The 23,349-nt window shown below is 41.5% G+C and overlaps 1 protein-coding gene across 4 annotated transcripts in view; it reads right to left on the bottom strand.

Moving 5' to 3' along the window:
* DACH1 (dachshund family transcription factor 1) overlaps nucleotides 1-22,734 on the bottom strand; it is a 352,238-nt gene extending 329,504 nt beyond the window's left edge. For all 4 annotated transcript variants that reach the window (XM_084201185.1, XM_084201184.1, XM_084201182.1 and 1 more), the window contains exon 1: nucleotides 21,970-22,734. In XM_084201185.1, the coding sequence (XP_084057311.1) occupies nucleotides 21,970-22,712 (743 nt within the window). In that variant the 5' untranslated portion in view covers nucleotides 22,713-22,734. The remainder of the gene's footprint in view (nucleotides 1-21,969) is intronic.
* Between the last annotated feature and the right edge of the window lie 615 nt (nucleotides 22,735-23,349).

Genomic DNA, 23,349 nt, shown 5'->3' with positions numbered 1-23,349 from the left:
TTTGAAAAACAGGCATATTTAGTATACCTAAGTAAGTAAAACAAATTATATATACGTCAGCTTTGTACTTGACCATATTTCAAGTCCCTTACCAAATGAAAACGGAGTGGTTGAGCCATTTTTGGTCAGGTCTCCCCTCTCTAACTGCAAGAGTTAGGAAAAAGCAGGTTCATTGAACATGCAGGAAGGTGGAGATCCCACCTGTTAACTCTTTTACATTCCAGATCATCAGGTGTGGCAGGTAATGTAAATGCTTTAGGAAACTGGTGCTGGGATCTTCTAAGGAAGCCTTTTGTCTCAGGCAGAAGAGTAGTATGTGGTCTATTAAGTCCATGGGCATCTTGCTATTTCTTCCATATTCACTGCACCACAAAGACCCAAGCAATCTATATGCTAGGTATCCCATACAGCAGAGTGTTTGAAGTATTATTAACATTGCAACAACAAATATGAATCACTAAAAGCTGCTGAATATTCAGTAATACGTGAAAAAAGTGGCATTTGTTCTTGTTAAAAAATGTGCTGATGTTTTTAAAAGACAGAGCAACGCTCAATGCTTTTCCTACTGGATGGCATACCCAATTCTAGACTACACAAAACAAAAGACTTATCACAAACATTCCTAAACCTCCTGACATCTTCAGAAATTCAGACAAAAGACGTTCTTCTTGATTGTTCATCCTAGTAAATCTCAGACATTCCAGTGTAGACAAATGCCAAAGGAAAAAAAAAATCAATCAAACAATTAAAACAACCTACTAAATTTCACTATATAACAAAGGAGGAGCAGTGTGTGTTACATAATTTACAAAAACAGCACGACATTATCATAAATCCTGCCGACAAGGGAGGAGCTGTAGTTCTTAGGTACTGGGATCATTACACTAAACAGGCAGCAAAACAAATGGCAGAAATGTGTTGATTTAAAATGCCCTGGTTTTTTCATCCAGAAGTTGTAAAGTTATTTCTACAGCATGAAAATTCCACATAAGATGTATACAAGTCATAATGATATCAGACTACGGAAAAAGCCAGAATTCACAAATCAAATAATGGGACATCCTACCATCGTAAGATACTCCCAACTTCCTGAAAAAGTAGCTGTCTTATGGTGACTTGGCATCAAGCCCATGTTGAAACCCTATCAACATAAATACTGCCTTCTTTGCATGCACAGCAGACCCTAATGAACGTCACTTCCAACAATACAAAGTACCTTCTCTCCACTGTGGACATTTGGTGGTATATAATATTACCATCTTGACACAGAAAGTTAAGCAGTTAAGCCCCTCACAGTTCAAAATACCCCATAAAGTCTACAAACCATTACTGACATCAAAAATGGACTAAAAGAATTAATATTTCAGAAATTCATTAAAAATTAAGAATACTCATTTTTACAACTTCCCAAGTTTAGCAGAGTATGTTCTTCTGCCAAATTGTTTCACATTTAAGGAGAAGATTTTTATTCCCAGGAAAATACTGCAGGCTGTAGAACTGAACCACAATTTCTTGACTTCTTCTAAAAAAATGGATTGCATGGATCTTACAAACTCTTATAACAGGAACTAATTCTACCAGCAACACGATATACTAGATACTCCATATACCAGTATTTAGAGCACTATGTATGGTATCTAAAATATTTAATAGAAGAAACTTTTCATCATTTATTGAAATGATCTGTGGTAATTCCTGGAAAATGCTTTTTAAACACCATGATACACCTTAATTCTGAAACTCATTAATTTCTGCAGTTTGACTGTGAAGAAACTAGAATGTTTTTAACCCAATTTCCAGCAGTGCTACTCTTAAATTCTTAACTCTGAAAAACCCAGCTCTAGACCAAATGCTTCTGACAGAAGTTATCATTCTTCACCCCAGCGAAGCGATAGTGAAAAAGAAAACAACAGGATAGAAGCCAATATTTCAACTCAATATTCTACGTCTCTCCCTCCATGAAACCTTCTAACCACATCAATACAACTCCAAATCCTGCCTTCTTCTCTAAAAGCCTCTTTTGGTTATTGAGCGGCTTCAGAAACAGGACTTCTCCATAAGGCAGCCCTCTCTTGCCCATTACTGGCTACTTCTATCCCCTATAGCATCTTAAATCCCTCCCCAGGTGTGAGTGCCCTTCCCCTAACTCCCCCTAATTCCCCATTTAGTTCACACCGCCTGTGGCTGCTGCAGGGTCTCCAGGGTGCACTGTTGGGGAATCACAGTTCTGCCCTGCTTTCCTTGACCATCGGGGATCAGAAAACGTTCCAAAGACAGTAAAGATTGCAGGAGTCAGCACTTACAGGAGTAGCCATGGATGCGAGATTCTTAGGTATGGCTATGAAAAAGGGGAAGGAGGGTTCAAGGACACTACTCCCACTTTATCCAACAACCACCTGAAATCAGTACTGTCTGTATTGTGGATAGAGCTAGTGGGCAAACAAAATATTGGAATGTCAGTTACAGAAAAGGCACGTGTGAAGAGCATACGCACAAAAATCATCTTCACATAACTTCCAGCACTCTGTCTGCAACGCCAATAAAGCCATCAAGTATCTCTTTAGACTTAAAAGATACCAACTTCTACTAACTGCTGTCAAGTGAAGTTGACAAAAGTTTCCAGATGATAAAAACACAGTGTAAGGATACAGAGAACTTTGGTTTTCCTATGTAATTTTGTCCACCTACATAGCTTTAGGTTTTTGTTCTGAAAGGCTGTTGTCATTGCCTCTTTCCACAAAAGAAGGGTACTTTGGGGGGCGGGGGAGGAAAGGAGCAGGGAGGAGGAAACAAATGCCTTTAGAATTCTTGAAGATCGGACTCAAAGTAACCAGCTGTAGCAAAAGCCAGCTCGCTCTGCTTTAGCCAGACTGAAGGCAACCACCGAAAGAAAACAAGAGAGATTTCTTTTCTTCCCCTCTTCCCTCCCCTTCAGAAGCACTAACAACTTTTCTCTTCTAGCTTAGCCACTGAAGGAGGAAAGTGATAATCCCTTTGAAATTCAGCACTTAACACCTATACGGTAGGTGATAATTGCTGCATTCCAAGAGGATTAGCACAGTGGAACCTACTTTACAGTGAAGTCAGACCATTCTGAACAGAGTGAAGTTTTCCTAAAACCATGCCTACTCAGGGAAATCTTGAGTTTCCCACTGTTTCTGGGTAGACAAGGATCTTGCAGCTTCATATGTGTTTCCGTCACATCTACAAAAAAGCCACTCAAGAAACCAACTGGTGTTTAAAACAACTAGAAGAACTGAGTATTCCTAAGGAAGTGCAATCTAATAAAATTTTATTGACATAGCTTGCAGAAAATGCTACACCGGCTAAGTTTTCTTAGACAGTAGAATATTTCCATCATCATTAATATTTGGCAGGAGTATTGTGAACTAGGTCCTCACAGTAAAACAGCAGTGAGTAATTTAATACTGTATCAGAATCCAGAGGCCTTGCTTACACTGTCTGATCCTGCCTAGCTACAGGAGATGCATCCTATGCTAACGCTGGGCCACTAACAGGAAAAACAGGCCCCAAAAAAGCAAGAGGCATGACTGGTACAAGTCCACTCAAAAAAGAGAACAATTTAGGGCTTTCACTCCAGCAGCAGAGGCTTAGGCTCAACCTAAGTTCCAGAGTTCTTCCACTGTGCACCTTCCAGAGATAGAAGATGCTCTGTAAAGATGCTCTGCTTCTCTCTCCGAACAAGCCAAGATATGCAGGGCATGGAGGATGGTGCACGCCCATGTCTCACCTTTCTCTGCCACCAGAACAACGCCAGAGGGAGCATCCAAAGGAGGAAATCAATGCCCTACCTCAGACACCCACCCCATTTGTTTTGCAATACACAGTAGGACAGCTTGCCAAGATTTAGTAAAGCAGATTTCTAAGAGAGAGAGGAAAGTGGCTTCCTCTGCCTTCATATATTTTTCTTTTAAAGATTTTACTCCTCCCTTCATTGCAGCTCACCCCCTCCCTGTGTCCTCCTTTTAAATACAGCATTAAAACCGCTGTGTAAGCCACAGTACATTTTCCAGGCTAGGCTCAGGGCACTGCCGTTTGGATTCAGGAAAATTTCATGGCAGACAGAATGACAATACATAAAACTGAAGCTAGGTTTTCCCCACCCCCCCTCACCCCCATCATTCATTTCTTTCCCCATTGCCCGATCACTTGTAGTAACACAACTGCTGATGAAAGCACAGGGTGATCTGTTTTCCCAAAACAGATGAGGACTAATAAAAATAATAATGAAGGGGAGAGAGGAAGGAGGGGGGAGATAGCATTTTCAACCTAGACCTGATGTTTGCTGAAAATGGTCACACACGGCTGTACAGGAGTGAGATCAGGGTGCCTGGAGGAAACAGAAGAAAGACAAAATTATCTTAACAAGCCCCGCTATCAAAAAAGGCTGTAACTCACAGCCTTACCTCTACAGAAGGAATAGAAACAACAGAGACCTTTTATCTGCTTAAGGAACCATTTATCTGATTCTTTTACCTATCATATTTATGTGATACATTTAGTAACACATCACCAACTAATACATGGATTTATTTAATACTTGCTTTTCATTAACTTTCAAGTTGCCATTATTTATTTTAAAGGAGAAAAAAAAATCAGTAAAAGCTTAATATGTTAAACTTGCTTATGTATAAATTTGTTTCGTTATAAACACATATTAATTTCTCTAAATTTCTCTTGAATTTGTAAAGTATACCTCAAGTTTTCTTCTTTCACTGCCACACATTGGTAATGAAGGGAGACTAAACTGAGAAAAGCTGCCAGCTGTACATGTCAAGATTATTCCCACTTTATTACTGATACTCTTTTCCACATAGCCCTCAGATCCTCTGATCATCATCTATGGCAAGTGAGCACTTAGGAACAATGTCAAAGAAACTATTTCAACATCCAGACAACTTTTAAAACCAGACAACTCTTCAAGTGAAGATAACTCCCAACAGCTGAGTAGATTAAAAATGGTGACTGAAGACAGAATTTTCTCCTGGGCAAATTGCCAATTTTTTTTTAAAGGTAAACTCCAGCTTTTAATTATCGTGAACACTCCTCCCTGTGAGCATTGCCACTGACTGGATCATCTTAAAAAGGAATAAAAATGGCATCCCACGACTGTGCTGTGGAGCTCGGATTTCCAACAAGCACAATAGAGAAATTGCCAACTACTGTCTATAAGAAGAGCTGCAGAAGTTGAACTGTGATATAACCAAAAGGAAAGAAATTTTTTAAAAGCAAACAGTGCCACAGTCAAGGGAATATAGAGTGAAACAGAGGTAAAGAAAGCACATTTAAGCTTGGTTACCACTTTTCCTAATGGTAGTTTTTAGTAGTTACTCTTTCTTCTGGTTCTATAAATTAAATTCTCTACCAAGAAAGCTAAATCAAGGATGATTAATATCTAATTTAGCTTCCCTTCCTCCCTCAGTTCAAAATGAAGTGAAAGTTATCCTCAGCCTGGCTTGTCATGGTGGGCAATGGTCCAAATCAAGAAAACTGGGTCAAGCATCTTTTAAAGCTAGTATTATATGCTTTAATTTGCACAGTTATATTTTTGTTTCTAATACAATACCGTTTCACGCAAGATTTTGAATAATACTTTTTTCCAAGAGTGGAAAATTAACATGATAATAATGAAAACAATATACATCCACTTGTCTAAAGTAATGTCCATAACACGACTATCTTCTTTTTTTCCAATTTATATGTCTACTGCAACATTTTATAATTATTAAAAGATACTCCAGGGCATATGTTGTGCTGGTGTACAGCGACTTCTCTGGTGGCTGAAATCATTCAGCCCGTGGACTCGTGAATCACAAAGCACCCAGGGCTCAGCAAATCCTCGTATGACACATGTCATGTCGTGTCTCATTGCTTCAGCACCGTCCTCGCACCCCGCCCGCATCCCCAGTAGCCACACACTTAACTACAGATGGGCCACCGACATCACACCCCCAAGTTCCCCCTGCTCCCATCCCCACCCAGGGAAAGCACAAGACATTTTTCTCTGGGTTAGGCTGGGGTGTCTGAATTTTGCAGGGGTGTCTGACCATTTGCAGGGGTGTCCGAATTTTGTTGCAGGGCGGCTGCGAGGATTTAGCAATTCCCAGCAGTCTTTAGTAGGTGTTTAAAACCACCTCAAGTTAGCCCAGCAAGTCATCTGCGTGGGGAGAGTACCAAGGAGCTCCTACATCAGACATTCCTGGGAGGTGCTGCCCAATAGCAGTGGGTACAACCGGCGCTCTAATCACTGCTGAAATAATTGATAGCGCTGTCTATCCACACTATGACAGACAAAAGCTGAAATGTATTAAACATAGCAATCCATCATCCCGCAGATGGGTAGCAGGAGCCAACAGAGTTCAGAGGGAGCGACTCCTGCTGCTAACAATGGCTGAAGTACTGACAGTTCACTACTCCTCCTTGCTCCTCACCAGGCTCTTCTCCCAGCTTCCCAAGAGATAAATGAACAAACAGCCCACTAAAGAAGAAGGATTTAAATGCTGTAGACTGCTGATAGTTATTATTCCAACTCAGAATGTCTACAAACAAGCTTAATGAGATATCAATTCCCCTCTTTAAAATAAAAAAAAAAAAGAGGTAGTTACATTAAGGAATTGTGAATTCAAATGAAATAAGGACCCCCCCCCAAAAAAAACCTAACTGAACTTAAAATTGTTAGGTGTGTAAATCTCATCTGAATATATGAGAAGCTGACGAGCTAAATATCTAGCACTGGCAGCTGGCAGCTGGAGACAAGCTACAAACAACAGTGCTCCAAATTAAGAAGTAATTTATGTGGAATACATCATTATTTTAACATGAAGGATACAAAGCTTTAAAGGGGAGAGGAACTGCTAGCAGACTTTTAAAGAAACGTAAGTCCAGAGCAAAGTAAAGCTATTTATGAAAGTTGATTTTTCTTTCCTGACTTATTTCTTGTAGGACACATGAGTCACACAATATAGCCAAAGGAAAAACTGCAACTGCTAACACCACATTAGTAAAGTATAAAAGGGAAAGACACTTTTCTTAGCATTTCAGCCTTGTCATTTCCAATTTTCTGCTCTTTGGACATGCTTGTATTCAAATTCTGGAACATCTATTCAGCATATCAATCCTAATTAGACAATCTGGGTCTGGAAAGGATGAGAGCTGGGTCATTTGCATAATTTAATCATAAATACTCAGTGATACATATTTCCAAATGCATTTGTACAATTATCTTTTCATCCTTGGGGCAATGGTATTAATATGATTAGGCAATATTTCTGGAAAAAACAGACAAGTATGCACTCTTTTTAACTGCAGCTTAGGGCGATATGAAAAATTAATTAATTTCTGAAGAAAATCAATTTCTGTACGTGACCACATTAGACATTGCTAAACCAAGACACAGAGTCCTTTCTCAATCAGAACATTTTATCATTCTTTTCCAAATTCTGATTGTTATATGAACATTTCAATAATAAAACTGTTAGATTATTTAAATTATCTTAATGCCTAGGCATGGAAAAGTGACTATTTCTTCTTCATGTTACCCCGACAGACACGGTGTTTTAAAATATGTATTGTTTGACCAGTCAATAGGAAACCTTAGCATTTGGTCTGAACTCATCTTATGTGATCTTTTATTAATGCACATTATACCAACTGAATTCAAGGACAGCAGGAAATAATTCAGCTCTGAAAACCGCAGCTGAAAAAAAATAGAACGACGCTAACCGAAAATATTTTAAAATTAATATAAGGTTTCTTCCTTGTTTGTTTTGCTACAAAGAATTAGATAAGGTGTTTCTTCAACAGAAGCGTACACATTACAAAAATGTTGTGACATATGTGGGATACAGCCAAGCACCCAGGTGGCTAATCTCATTTTTAGAAGAAAGATACTGCTTTGTATGTTAATTGGTGCAAAAAAAAAAATTACATTTATGGTTTTATATGTACCATCTTTATTTCTTCTCAATCAACAGAAAAAGTAGAAATTACTGCATGCAAATGTTCAATATTCATTTAATTTGCATGAAGGTGCTTGAACAATTTTTTTATTCTAACAAGCTCATTTTTCATGCGTTTTGTCTTTCATCCTAATCTAGCATCTGTCATTCCTTTTTGAAGTTATTATCGGCCCAATTCCCTCTTGGACATGGTTGCTGGGTGACCGGTATCTTAGCACCCACTTTGACAGGAACAGATGTGAATCTGATCAAGAGATTTCCCATGAGTACCTGAAATCACAAACAACTTTCGAGAAAAACAAACAGCCTTGCTGTCACCGTCCCTCTCTCACCCTCCTTCCCATCCCTTCCCCCATACCCCCCAAAAAAAGAGTATGAGAAAGTTGATGCAGAGTTAACCAGCATCATTAAAACACATTATTATCTGGCAGGTGAGCTCCCCCAACACCTCTTGAGCTGCTTCTGCCTTCAAACGCCAGCTCTCAGCTTTAAGTTTTAATAACCGCCCTTTGAATGCTTCCAAAGACGACTGTTCGCTTCTAAGGTCACCGTCTTCTAAACATTCTCACGTTGAACCTGTTTTCGTCACTTGAATGCTCTCATTTAAATCAATGGGATTATTCGTGTAAGCAAATTTCACATGCACACAAGCACCCACCAGTTGTTTTATAACACCTAACTCACATTTTGATTACAAATAATGTCCTTTGATCGCCTCCACACTTGGTTGCTGTTGTCTGTGAAATTCCAGCTTATGAAAACTCTGCTAGCTATGCTATCTGAGTAGCCATACTGATAATATTTAAGGAACTGAAGAATTTTATTACTTTAAACCATCCAACTGAGATGCTATAGGCAACAGGACCCCTTACACAAACCAAAGCTTCCTGCTTGCAGGATTAAGACTTCCATGTACAGCCCAGTAGCATAGCGACTACATTCATTGCTGCACATGGCATATGGAAAAATAGGAAGAAACAGGAATTACAGCAGTAAACTTCTGAAATAAACTTAGAACCATACAAAGCATAGGTAAGAATTTTCAGATTAAATGTATTACTAAAAAAAACCAGTTTTTTCATTCCCATTTAACATCTCTGCCACAAGAATCTAGCCCAACATCAAAATCTACGGTAAAGCTTATTTCTTCTTGCTTGCTTTCCCAGGCACTACTCTAAACATAGACCTACTTAGCGAAGAGAAAGGACACAGTTGTGATCCAAAGACTGAAAATTTGATCATACATATGTAAACTCATAAGGCCGCATGTGACAGCGACACCGGATAAATTTGCTTTAACATGCTGTCAACCAGCCTTTCACTTCTGCCTCTTCACCATGCTACTCTTCAGCATGTTCCCAGCCCCATAGCCTCAGGGCTCCTGTCCCTACTGCTGCTGCTAGGGTTAGCAACTGCTCCCACTAAGTATCCTCTGTATCTGAAGTTTTCACAGTGCCTCATAAAATAGAGCTTCCATGGAGAATTGTAAATTTTCATCTTCTTTCTTTTCCAAATTCAGACAGGTGTGTGAAGAGAAGAAAGTAGCCAGGAGAAAAGGAAAGAGAAAAGGTTTGAATTTTCAAAGATCAGAATTTGTTCCTTCATTCTGAGTTGCTGTTCTATGATCAAAAAGATAACAAAGGGATTTTTTCTCTCTAATTTAGATGCAAAGAGAATTTAAGACAAACATTTCAATCACGATGAAGAATTTATTGCCACCTATAGGTGATCTTAAATGTAATTTAATTTCCTTCATTTACTACCAAAATCAGAAAGCAGCCAAAACATTTTATTGATAGGTCAAAAGCCTAGTCTGATCTAAACTTACTCTGGATATAGTAAAATTTAAAAAAAATCTTCTACGCAACTTAAGAACAACAGAACTACAAAGGAAAAGCCAAGCAAATAAGAAACCTGTTAAAGCCCCTAATTGTAACTGGACCCCTCTACCTTCCATTAAAAGTCATGTGGGAACAAAACCATTTGCTGTGTCTTGGAAAAAAATATCCCCCACTGTACCCACTTAGGATATCAGCACCACATAGCAGTCAAACCTGTTGATGGGACACGATGTACACATTTATAATAAATGCATAATGGTGATAACTAATCACCATTTAGAAGACCTGCCTTTCACTTTGCCAGTCAAAACAAGAGCAAGCCTTTGATAAGGTCCCTACAATGATACCTCATGAAAGAGTTCAATTATCCAGACTGGCAAAGTCATGAATGGCTCAAGGCAAACTGCACAGAAAAATTCACTGGTATGAAAAACAAATAGAGTAAATAAACATCTTCTTACTTGTCTTGGTAACACCCTTACATCCATTTCTCACCTACCAATCCCTTTTGCCCAAGCCAAAAAAAGGGACTACAAACTCAGAACTAGCTCCCTCTGCCACATCCACACTGACAAACTGAAAGCCTACAGCCAGGGATCATCAGCTGAACTGTTCAGTCAATGGGAGCGCTAAGATGGCACTAAAGACAAAAGCATCTATACTAGATTAGTAGCATCCAAATTTTTCATTCATTCACTAGAAACAGGTAGACTTATGCAGGCAGTCAATGCCAATCTCAGCATTGAAAATATATTTCAAGGATTGGAAAGACTGAGAATTAGAAAAGAAGGTAAAAGCAAAGCCTGGAAGGTTTGAAGAGCCTCTGTGGGATAGTAATTGCTGAGGCAAACTTAAGCTGAACAGAACACTCACTTAGTTTGTTAAATAAATCAAAATGCAAGCTAATTCTAATTTTAATGTAACCCTCTAAGTGTTTGAACTAAGGAACCCTTCCATGTCCTTAGGGCCCACTATTTCAACTTAGCTAGCACAGTCCAACCTGGCAATACACCAGCAGGAACACTTGGACAGTGTAAATATCACACCACCTCACCAGAGAGAGGTAAGCACTCACCCTGGGGTATTTAGGCTCCTAGCTCAAACCAAACTTTGAGCTGAAGGAGGAATGCCATGGGAGCATTATTATTACTCATTATTTAAATTGATTCCAAGATGAGGCAAGGCAAACCATGATTTCCCAAATCCCAAGTTTTTAGTCCAACGAAGGGAAGGAGAAAGGAAGAATGGAGTCTTGGGAGCCTTCTTGTGAACTGTCTCATTGGGTAAACCCTTGAGAACCTTGAGCCACAGTGTCTCACATTCCAGGTGAGCAGCCCAAAATCTGCAGAGTTGCTCTCTTCTCTATAGCCCACACAACATGTACCGACTACAGTCACTGCCTCCTCTCTTTCACACACAGGAAAACAAAGCCTGAGTTACTAAACCAAGAGGAGAGTTCACAACTTGAGGATTTAGTCAATACCAAAAAATTCTATAATTTAAACTTTTTGCAGCTTAATTATATTGAGAAACCATTAGACATTTTAAAGAATTAGAATAGTGAACTGTTAAATATTAGGCAATTGACCCATACCTAATGTAAAGTAAGTTTCTGAAAACATTCTCAGAAAAATTTAGTAGAAAAACAGGTGTAGGAGAAAATTCAAATGTGACCCGTAAGGCCTCAGAATTTAGAAATGAATTGGGATCAGTTCATTCTTTTCCCATGGGGTAACTTGTATAAATGTAATTCTATGGTTTCATAAAACCAGGTCAAGTTTCTGTCCCCGGAGGTCCTTTGGCAATTTGAAGCATGGCAGCACTTTTTCCTGGCTACAAGTTTGAATCTGCATGCGTTCTGGATTTCTGAAAGGAGGTGATTAGTCAAGCTGAAAAGATAGACCCATCCTGTTCAGAGCACACCTTCCACACAGAAAACTACTTGCAGGGGTGAAACACAACTTCACAGAACAGTATTTAGAACTAGTTGGCTCTGCATTTTTCACCTCTAAAAAAAATTCCTTTTCTCTCATCAGCTGGCACACCAAAGAGCAGACAAACTTATCACATAACAATGCCAGCAGTTTTAACTAAGGACATTCTTCTTTTCTTAAATGTCAGAAAGTTCTACTCATGTAGCCATACTTCAGCTGTTTCTGAATACACGCATTTCATAACTATTATTTTATAACTTCTCATGATATCACTGTATTGTCCTAATTTAAGACACGTAAAATAAGACTCAATGAGACCAAATCACAGAAGGGGTCACCAGAAAAGATGTAACCTCTGCTTGGCAGACCCACAACAGCACAGGCTCAGCAGCAGAGAGCTGAAGGCAGTGGAAGAAAATCCTTCAGGAACAATATGGAATTATTCTGTTTAACGCCACATCCACTGTGTCTGACTCCTATTGCAATGAGGCTGGAACGACAGTAGGTTGAGTCTGACCCCTCAGCTCAGCAACAAATCCCTCTGTGTGGAACCACAGATCTTCTGGGTCAACTACAGAGATTCAAAGAGCAAAGGAAGGATAACAAAGAAATCCAGGTTGTTTGAGCAAACTTCTCAATGTGTAAATCTGACATGCACAAACTATGGCAGTGGCTGCTCCTTCTAAAGATAAAATCCACCATTTCCACCACTCTATTGACATGGTGCCACAGAAGCTCTGAAAAATAAAATTTGTTGAAAGTTTATTACCTCTTAGCAATGTCCCACCTGTTGTACCTTGAGGTGGCCTCAAGCCAACCCAACAGCTGTGGCTATCCCCAAACGTGTCGACTAAAAACCTCACTGATGCCCTCCCCAGGAAATGCTATGGCTCCTTACTTACATGATCTGCATGCACGTTCCTGAAACAGCTACATGCTGGTAAATTAGTATTTGTAATACATTTGTCTCATAGTTTCTCAAAACTGTATTTTATACACAGCTAGACGTTAAATTGTAAATTACTGTAGCAGGAGCTTCTTTTTTCTGTTACTGTCAATTTTAACATCATATTCCAGCAGCAAATTCATTTCAAAGGGAATGAGTAGAATCACAAACCACCTATAATGGCCAGTAATGTAAGACAAAATATTTTATTACTATTTAATGTTTATTTTTTTTAACCTGGCCCATTAAAAACTATGAGTATAAGCTTGAAAAAATCCATAACAAACCAAAACCAAAACCAAAACCAAAACCAAAACCAAGCAATCCTGCTTTGTATTAGAAAAACAGGCAGCACCAGAATCATGAAATTAGACTTACTGGTAGATACAGACACAAAGAAATAACAAAAATATTCACTACATTGTAGGTACTGTTCTAACAAGGTAAGACGTATTAAAAAAAAAAAAAAAGAAAACATATGACTTTTCACTTGTATTAGTCCTTATTATATATTTAATACCACCTGAGGTATTTTCTTCCCTCCATGCAGTAAATTACTGTTAAGGAAACAGAAGATAATTGAAAAATGGTTTCACTTCCTTCCCAGCAAACTACCAGTGAGAATCAGCACTAAAATGTGACAACCATGGCACATATTTTGGGAGCATGTATTCCCTTCAAAAAGGGACAGGCTGCATCCGTACTACAAAAATGAATACAAAAAAATCCCAGCAGAGGGTATGAAGCCACAGGTAATACCAAATTCCGATACTCATTCCTGCAAAGATGTTGATTGATTTGCTGAAATTAATTAATACGTAAGAATGCTCCCAAAAACACTAAGACTGCATGAAATGCATCATGCATTAAAAAATGCATCATGAATCCATTTTATGCAACAAGCATTAATTTACAGGACACTAAATCTCAAGCATCTTTCCAATGCTTTCAAACTGTCTCTGCTGATGTAAGAAAGTATACAGCAATCCAGTCTCCTACCTAAGATGTCAACTGATTCTCTTATAGCACTTACAAATATATTTTGCATATGCTTGGTTTAAAAGATACATGTAGGCTATTGAAAGCAACAGTAGTATCTGCATTCTTAAAGTTACACATATGGTTTAAAACCATAGCAGGGTTATTTTAATGTAAGTAACTAAGTCCTACAGGTGACCTTGTCCAACAAAGAAAGGTTTTTACAGCAGGCCAAGAGACTGGAAACAAATTACATGCTTCATAAAGACAGATAACATTGTCATCCATTAAAACATTATATACAACAAATTAAAGTATTAAGTTTCTATTTTTACCACATTTGGAAAAAGAAAAACTCAAAAATAATAGTTTTAGTAATGGAGTTTTTTTAAGGAATTTTCAAACTATCAATAAGTCCCGACTAGATTTATCACAAAACTGTACAAACTGTTCAAAACTGCAACACGTTGTTTGTACTTCTCTTAAAAATACAATATCTAATACCAGAAAGGGGTTTTTTTTGTGTCCCATATATAAAATCATGGTCCAGCTCTTAAAAAAAAAAAGTCATTAGTAAGTATAAGAACAACATGAAATCAAGGTTACAAAAGATGTTATCAAATAGTTATACGACATATTACCTGTTTCCTTTATATTTTGCTTTATATAACTGCTTTCTTTTTGATTCCTTACAATCATTCTATGTAAAATGAAAAAGCGACACATTTCCCAGATATAAAATTCAGGAATAGCTTCTATCGTACAACAGTTTGTGAATACAAGCATATGCTGAGAGATGTCCCAAACAACAACTTGTACTCCAAATGTAAAATACCTATTACCTGTTCTCAGTACAGCGTGGTTAACAAGTGCTCTAACACGAACATTCAGAGTTATGAACTTCAATCGTGGCATCGTAACATTACAAGTATATTTCAGCTGTCAATTATGCTAAAGCATGTGCAGCAGTCCCACGTACTCCCATTCTTCTCCTTCTCCCCATCCAACTCCAGTATGGAACTCTTGTTATTTTGTCAGTCAGGTAATCTTTATGCACACCTACTGTGCCCTCTCATTCAGTCATACAATCTAAGGAACAAAATGAATGTAAAAAAAATACGTCTTAACAGCTAAGGTGCACTTTTTTCAGTATATTTAGTACCACATAAAATTAAAATGTGAATAAGAGAATTAGTCTGAAAGCTTTGCTTGAACCCAAGCTTCTTTCAGATCAAGAGGGATTTAGGCATAATTTAGCCATTTGGCCAATTCAGAGATTAATTCTATAAATTATAAGGATTAATAAAATTTCATGACCAAAACATCTACTGATTTTAATGGAAAAAACAAATCCATTTGGTGTGGCAAGATGCACCAGCAAATTTTAATTGCACCTGCTCCATTGTTCCTGGACTATAGCTAATTTCTGCCTTTCAAAGGCCATAAAATCCCACCGTCCAAAATCTGTAACAAAAAATGCATTTCTTTTTCATACTGAAATAGCTTTCTTCTTCATGATGAAGATGCAAATTATGTGGGATGCAAAGAAAGTATCTAAAATAAATTAGTTTTGGAGTAAACAGGGTACCTTTAAACAGATAAATGAACAGAAAGCTATGTTAAGTGCTACCCACACAAGTATTCCAGGAGTGCACTATAAAAACTTTGGAATATTTTATTGTATCAGAAACATAATTTCATGAACACTAACCAAAACAAAGCTTGTATCATTTCAGAAAGTTTCTGCCTATAACTAGTAATGCGTTTTGATAGCCACGATTTAGATCTTTCCATTCAATTCTGCAAACTGCATTGTGTATATTTATCCACCTGCCAAAGGAGGACGTTCACCTTAAAAGCAATCATCACAAAACATTGTTTAAAGCAAGGTGAACTAAAATACATTTTGTGATCCATTTCCTCAGTCGCAAGCAGTTTCCTCACGCAAGCAGTTTCATCAGTTTTGGTGGATGTATCCGGAACTATTGCTCAGGGTCTGTTGCTTAAATGTCCCATGTCTAAAAGAGACCAATGGAAATTCACAGAGGAAAAAGCAAGTTTTCAGTATTTTCAGAGTTATCCCAGCTAATCACTACGAGTGACTTAGAGTGCAAAATTCCGAACTGGGTTGTAAGTGGATGATGAAAAACTGATCCCTCCTCTGACAAAATTGAGTGACAGTATTTTTCTACTTAATGCTATGGAAAATATACTATTACCTTTTTTCCTTTTCTTCCATTAAAAAAAAAAAGCCAAAACCCAAAAAAGTTTAAAACAGTTCACAGTTATTAACACTCAATGCTAAGATTCCACATTTTGTAGATTACAGTTGAATATTCTGCAATGCCTGTGAAATGAAACATCAGCACTTGTTAGGAGATGCCCCAGGCTGAGCACAGTATCAGATAAATAAGTAGACATAGTGGGTTAAGGATAAAGTTATTCCTCAAAGCAAACTGGATTTTATTATTTCAATTCACAGACACATTCTGATTCTAAATATAAAGATTTTTGGTTTATATTTCAGGATTTTTGAAAATAATTTAAATGATAATGGAAAAAGAAAAATTCTTCCTTAATTCACACTGGAGAAATTATCTATATATGAATTAACTCTCTGGATCATAATAGCTTTTTGCAGATGACTCTTCAGCTGTATCGTTTAAATACGTATTTAGGCAACTAAAAATTTACTGTCAATTCCTATTATGTCAGTCCACATTATGGCGCTGTTACAGCATGCACATTTAAAGATTATTGAAAAAATTACTGTTCATGTGCAGTATATAATTTGCAAAAGGTTAATCACTATTTTAAAACAATGAATGGAATTAACTCATAATGCAAAGCAGATGCCCCAAACGTTATTTTTAAAACAAAACATATTTAACTTATAAAAGAACAAAGAGGATCTAAATCCAGTCCTGTTGCTTAAAACCAGACAGGCATCATGGTTGTTTTGGACTCTAGTTTCACTGGCTCATACAATTTAGATAAAACTCTGTAGTTTCTAACTACTCTCTGCTATCCTACAGCCATTAATGAATTTTTACAGCTAATCTTGTAAAGCTCCTCCATGACTAGGCAACACTGGCAATGGTGAAAAAGAGATTTACTTGTACCAGACCAGCAGGGATTGTAGTAACAATTTAATGTATCAATTAGGTAATTCAAAAGGAAAATATTAAAATTCAATGCAGTGTATGAAAATTCTCTGCTTTGTATGCAATTCACTTTAGATGACCAGTTACAGAGATGGGCAAAAACAGACATCTGGAATGATCCAGGAGCAGAGGAAAACAGAAGAAATACTAATTGGCAGTCAAACAAGATCAGTGTTTCCAACAAGTATTCGGAACCTACTCTGGATTACAGAACAGCAAGCAGGACAATTTGTAAATAAGGGTGCTTTGAGTGCAGTTTGGTTTACAATGCTGAGGAGGGGCAGAGAAGAGGCCCTGGGTGGGCGCAGCAGCCCCCAACACAGCCCATAGGGACACACTGTGGGGCACTTGCTCCAGGTGCCCTGGGGCTCAGCAACCCCAGGCAGGGGCCTGGGGCTCCAGAAAGAGCCTGGAAGCCTGAGACTGAAGGGAGCATTTGAACAGAGATGGCAGGGGTCTGAGGAAATAACAAAGCTATCCATATAGCCCTTTCTTGTAAGTAAAGTTGATACTGACCTGACAATAAAACTATGCTTTTTTTAACATAAACTACATCTGCCAGGAAAATATTTCTTATTAAAAAAAAAAAAAAAAAAACAAACAAAACCAACACAAAACTTTACCAATATTCATAGCAATAAGATAAAGGAGGAGGTAATCAAAGTGAATCCTTGAGGAAGATTTTGTGAAGCAATCAGGGAAAAAATGTCCCCCTGCCCATCACTAGCAGGCCCTCACTTCCCTGCAAGGGAGCAGCGTCGGCAGCGCTTCTCGACAGGCAGCCAGCGTTCCCAGCAAAGTGTTCCCTTCCAAAGTATCAGATACCCTGCTACTGCCAGCGACTGAAGTATCAGATTAAAGGGATAAATAGTTCTGTGCTGTTGCAGTAAGTACGGGCCAAGGATCTGAGCTTTTAAACTACTACATTTACCATTAAATATAAAATGTAAGATAGATATTAAAGTACTGTTATTATGAGCAACTGGAGTCTTTTATTTTGTTTAAGTCTAAGGAAACCACTTCCAAACCTTTTACTCATTCTTCATAGTTATTACAATTTATCTTCTGGCCTTCCAGAAGTCATCTTTGCTTGTAAAGCCTTCCACATTTCTGCTGATTATATTTTAATAATCTGTGGCAAGAAGAAAGGTCATCAATATAAACCACAGGTGCTATATATTTGACATTCCTTCCAGCTGCACTTGCTGACCTGTTCATTTAAAGTATCTATGATCTGTACTAACCTATCTGGGTGAGATACTCCTTTAATTAATACAAACAGGGAAAAAAAAAAGCTATGCAAGTGCACAGTATTCAGTAAACAAGGACATGCTAGGTCCACATAATTTGAGAGAAGCAGGAGCTAGGAAAGAGGGACTGAATAACTGCCGTGTAAGATGGGCTTTGAAGAGAATTGTTTCATGCTCAGCATCTTTCCCCTTTACATTTAAAAATCAATTAGGTTGTTTTCCAAAAATTGTAAATAGCTTCCAAAGGCTGCAAATAATTCCCCACTTTAAGTATGAATGTCAATGAACTCATTCAAAATCATCTTCAAATGTCAGAAAAGATTAACATGTCCTGGTCACAGAAGGGAGGTCAGAAGAAAACGCACGCTTTTAGCATTTACTCGGGTGGGCACAATCCAAAGCCAGCCTAAGTCTATGGGAAAACTCTAGAAAGGGACCCAGCATGGCAAAATTCCACAAGTGCTCAAAACACAAGAGACCAGAAACAATCTGAGATCAATAGCTTCCAGGTCATTAATCCTAGGCAGGTGACATCCAGTGCACAGTTCGCTACTCTCTTTCACCCACACATTCAAGAAACCTGACTCAATTGGCATCTAGTAGCTCTAAATATTTTCCATGTTTTGCCTTTATCCTTCCCCTATTTGTTTGGCATATGGCTTTCTAGCATCCCATTAATGTCAAACCATTTAATCGGAATGTAAGCTAAATGCACAGTTTGCTATTTCCTGGATTTCTGTTTGGCAGCCAATGCTTTTATGAGGAAAATAAAAGCAAAGGTCAGTATGACCAGAAAAGAAAAGTCATCTTCCATAACGGAAGCTTATTTTTCCAGTGAACTGATACACAAGCCTAATTTAGAAAAAGGTCCTTTAGTATCATGTTATTATTAGTAGTATCACAAATAAACACAGAAACCAATTCACTTTACAGACCTCCACATTAAGCATTCAATAGAAAATCCCTTGGTGTTTTATTGATTTTTGTTTTATTGATTTTTTAAATAGCAATATCACAGTTAAAATGTATCATTTTGGTGAAACACATCTAAAACTTTTCCGTCTCGAAATAAGTTATTACAAATTATTTCCACAGCAACTGGCAACTAACGATTCAATCCATTTAAAGAACAACAAAGTAATGGCTTTATTTGTATGCCTTTTTTGATTAAATAACATATTAACCTTGATGAAGCTTTCCAAAAAGGGATTAGCGTACTCGAGTGCATCAGCTGATTATGAGACAAATATAACAGTGATAAGACGCTGGTTCAAAATTTTTGAATCTGATGAGTACAACAATTTAGCCGCTAGGATGGAGTTGGTTCTTCCAGTTTCCATCTCAACAGTAAAGTGTCCACCCGGGATACGAAAAGCCATCACCCAGCTAAAGGATGCAGTAACTGGGAGTCAGGAAAGGTCGCTTAAATCACTAAACTGAGTAGACCAAAATGCTCTGCATAATTACTGTCATGTCAGAAATAATTAAAAATAATATGCAAAGAAAGAAGAATTAAATGTATTAGAGGGGAAATCCAGAAAGCAAATACAGATTTATCTTCCCTTTTTGACCAAAACTCACTGACCCACTTTGCTTTATTCGTCTATACTATAATAATACATTTTGCATACCTATTGTATATCCTTTCCATTAATTTATTTGCTTAATGGATGTATAAGTAAGCCTACTACAATTACACTTTTTAAGGGTCAAATCCTACTCACTTTTGAACCCACTACTGTAATTTCTACTACACTGGATGATAACACAGCAGACCTCAGGAACAGCTGAAACACAGCCGATTCTGTGCTATTGACATAATCAAGCCATGTTACAACCAGCCTGCCAAACCCTTTCATAACACTGCCAAGTCCAGGAATTGGTGTCTCCATAAGCCCCCAACCACCCCCGATAAAAAAAAAGAAAGTTTCTGTATTTCTTAATTCTACACGTTCAAATTAAAATTCACACGGTTATGACTGTGGCAAAGTAAAACTTCCATGAGTTTATTTTAAGGACCAAATCTTGGAACTCTTACAGAGTTGCTGCAAGTTACACACCACACGGACAAACACACACACACACACACACAAAAACCCCAACCCAACAATTGTCTAAGAGCAGCTATTAATATTCATGTTGATTCCGCATGAAACAACGGCAGAGTTACCCGAGCAGCTACAGTTATGTCAGCGCTTGGAAGTTATTCCAGGCTGTTTTGTCCTGCTGCCCTGAATATTCAGGAACTTCAACAATCCATCCAGCAACTGCTACCGCAGAGTAAGTGCTCTGCTTCGCCTGGCTCTATGCTAATGACTGCCAGGCACCCTCTGCTGAGTCGGGGGGGGATGAAGGGAAGAAGGAAGGGATGTCACACGCCCCGCCATCGGGGACGGGACGGGCAGGAGCACGGCATCGCGTGGGGTTAATTCCCCACGTGTTGGTTGTTGCTGCACCTTGAAATATGACAATAGGAAAGTGAAACGAGCCCGGTCTGTTTGTTTGGGTATATTGAAAGTAGCATCGGGACTTTGTTCACGACCTCCTCCGTGGGAAGTTCCTGCCGCCCCTCCAGCGCGGCACGGCCCGAGCCCCCCGCCCCCGCCTGAGGCAGGGGGAGAGCCCCCGGGAACTGGAGGCGCTTCCGACCGCTCTGATCTCGGGGTCACGGCAGTTATGCGATCCCTTCTCCTTATCGAGCAGATTCAGCCCTGTAACCTACAGATTGAGAGATAACAGCCCCACGCTTTCGCCCTCCATTGCAAAGGCGGCTGCTATTGCATCAGGAATTTCCCCTTTTGCCAGTTCCTTCCATCCCCCCGACACTCCTCCCCGGCTGGGGCAAGTTTGGGGCTCGCCTCCCCCCCGCGCTCTCCCCGGCCCGCGGGGCGCGGGGATAGCCCCGCACCGCCCGCAGCCGCAGCGCTGCTCCCCGCCCTCGGCGCCGTCCCCGCCACCGCGCCCGCGTTACTCCGCGCGGCGGCAGGATCCAGCCTTGCCAAACCCCTGCCGCGCTCCCGCTGGCCCCCGTCTCCTCCTCGCCTGGTGGGGGCCTGAAGCTGCTCGCACCTGCTTCTCGGGGACCGACACCCCCCCACCCCCCCACCGAGGAAGCAGCCCAGCCCGGCTGCCTGGCACCTCTCCCCACTACCCCAAAGAAAAGCTGCCTCCACCTCCTCCTCCTCCTCCTCGCCGTCTTCCCGCCCTGCCTTCACCTCCCCCGTTCGCCATGTGGCAACTGCCTTGCAGCCCTACACAAAAAGTGCACGTGCCCCCTCGGATGTGTGACAGCAGCTGATGGCCAAGCGGCCTCCATCGCCCCGGAACGGGCCCGGCGCCCGGGCAGCTCCGCGCCCCATCCCAGTTAACGCGACACCCCGATGTCTATGTCGCCGTCCCCCCATCAGGACCGCTCCCCGCCCACTCCCGTGCACCCTTCGGGCGGCTTTTTCCCAGGGTTGCCCGCTTTAAAGATACATCCAAGGATAAACTTCTGCCGGAGGTTCGGTCAGAAAGCACTTTCTGGCCCCCTCCCACCCCCGCCGGCCCTCCGCTCCCGCGCTGCGCTGCCCGTGGCCACCCCTACCCCCGGCACGCCTCGGCCCGGGGGGCAGGGAAGGGGACAATGACAGGGCGACACTTGCAAGGCGCAGCGGGGGTACACGAACACGGCTTCCCCTTCCCCCCCTCTGTCCCTCCGTCCCACCAAGAAGCAGCGCCGCTGGCTGCGGAGAAGGCCGGCTGGGTGCCGGGGCAGTGCGGGAGGGGGCAGCGGGAAGCGGCGCAGCGCTCGCCCGGACCGCACCGCGCGGGGGTGGGACGGGGGCGGCGGCGGCGGGGGGGCCGGCGGGGCGCGCGTGTGCCTTGCGGCGCTTACCTGGCGTTGGTGCAGTCATTGTAGAGGGTCTCGAAATCCTTCCTGGAGATGAGTTTGCAGCGGTTGACCCCGGGCTGGATGGCCCCCAGGCCCCTCAGGATGCGGACCTGCTCCACGTTGCAGACCACGGGCGTGATCTCGAGCCGCTTCAGCTTGGTGTAGACCGTGTGCAAGCCCCCCACCAAGTGCTTCAGGAAGAGGTCGAAAGCCTGGGGCAGGCAGATGAGTTCGCAGCCTTCCACGGTGAAGGAGGCCACTTTGGCCCCCCTCAGATCCACCATCTTGCACTCGTTATTCTGGGGGGTGTTCTCCACCGGGGACGGGGTCGAGTACACGGGCTTGCCGGGCAGGCTGCCGGCCGCGCTGGCCGCGCTGGCATTGGGAGTGGAGGTGCCGCCGCTGCCGCCGCCGCTGCTGCTGCCGCCGCCGCCGCCGCCGGTGCCCAGGCTGGGGCTGCCGCCGCCGCTGCCGCCGCCGCTGCCGTTACCGCCGCCGCCGCTGGTGGTGGAGGTGACTGTGGCCGCCGCTGCCGCCGCCGCCGCTGCGATGGGCTCCGGCCGGAATAGGTTTGTCCCCGATGCGGCCGGCGGGGGAGCGATGGACGGAGACGGAGAGGAGGTGGCCGACGACGAGGTGGCCGACGACGAGGTGGTGGTGGTGGTGGTGCAGGCGGCAGAAGTTGAGACCGGAGGCTGAGGGGGGACCAGCTGGGTCGGAGGGATCAAAGCAGCCGGTACGGCCATGGTCACATATACGGCGGAGGGGGCAGGGGGAGGGGGGAAAGTTCCCACACACACACGCAGGGGAAAGGGGAAAAATTAAAAAAAAAATTATTAAAAAAAAAAAAAAGAGGAAAGGAGAGAAGGGAGGAGGGGGGAGAAGAAGGGGGGGATAACCCCAGATCAGGTGCTGCGGCGAGGGAGAGAGCAGGGGGCAGAGTGAGAGAGAGAACGCACAAAGTGTCCCGCAAGTGGGGACGGAGGAGGAGGAGGAGGAGGAGAAGTCCGCTCCGGGCGGCGGGGCTGGGGCCGAGGGGAGGGGGAGGGCAGTTTCTTTTTGTGGTCCTTGCTCTAGCACCACGTTAAAGACGAAGGTGAAAAGGAGGAGGTTTGAAGGACTTCGGTTCTCTCTGGCAAGTACATTGATCAAAGATTGAGAGGGGAATGACAGAGAGAAAATGAGCGGGGAAGTGCTGGCTGCTGCCGCCGCCGCCGCCGCTCGCTCGCTGGACGAGTTGTTGTTGTCACACGGTGCGGAGGGGAGGAGCTCCGGCAACTTGAAATACCCTTTGAAGCAGCAAAAGGCTCACTCACTAGTATTAACCCAAATTATCCAACCAGGAACCCGGAGCAGGAAAACAGAGAGAGAGGGAGAGAAGTC

This window comes from Fringilla coelebs (assembly GCF_963513975.1).
Source record: "Fringilla coelebs genome assembly, chromosome: 2".
Taxonomy (NCBI): Eukaryota; Metazoa; Chordata; class Aves; order Passeriformes; family Fringillidae; genus Fringilla; species Fringilla coelebs.
Note: the sequence above shows the minus strand (reverse complement) of the source record. Positions and strands in the feature narration are given on the sequence as shown.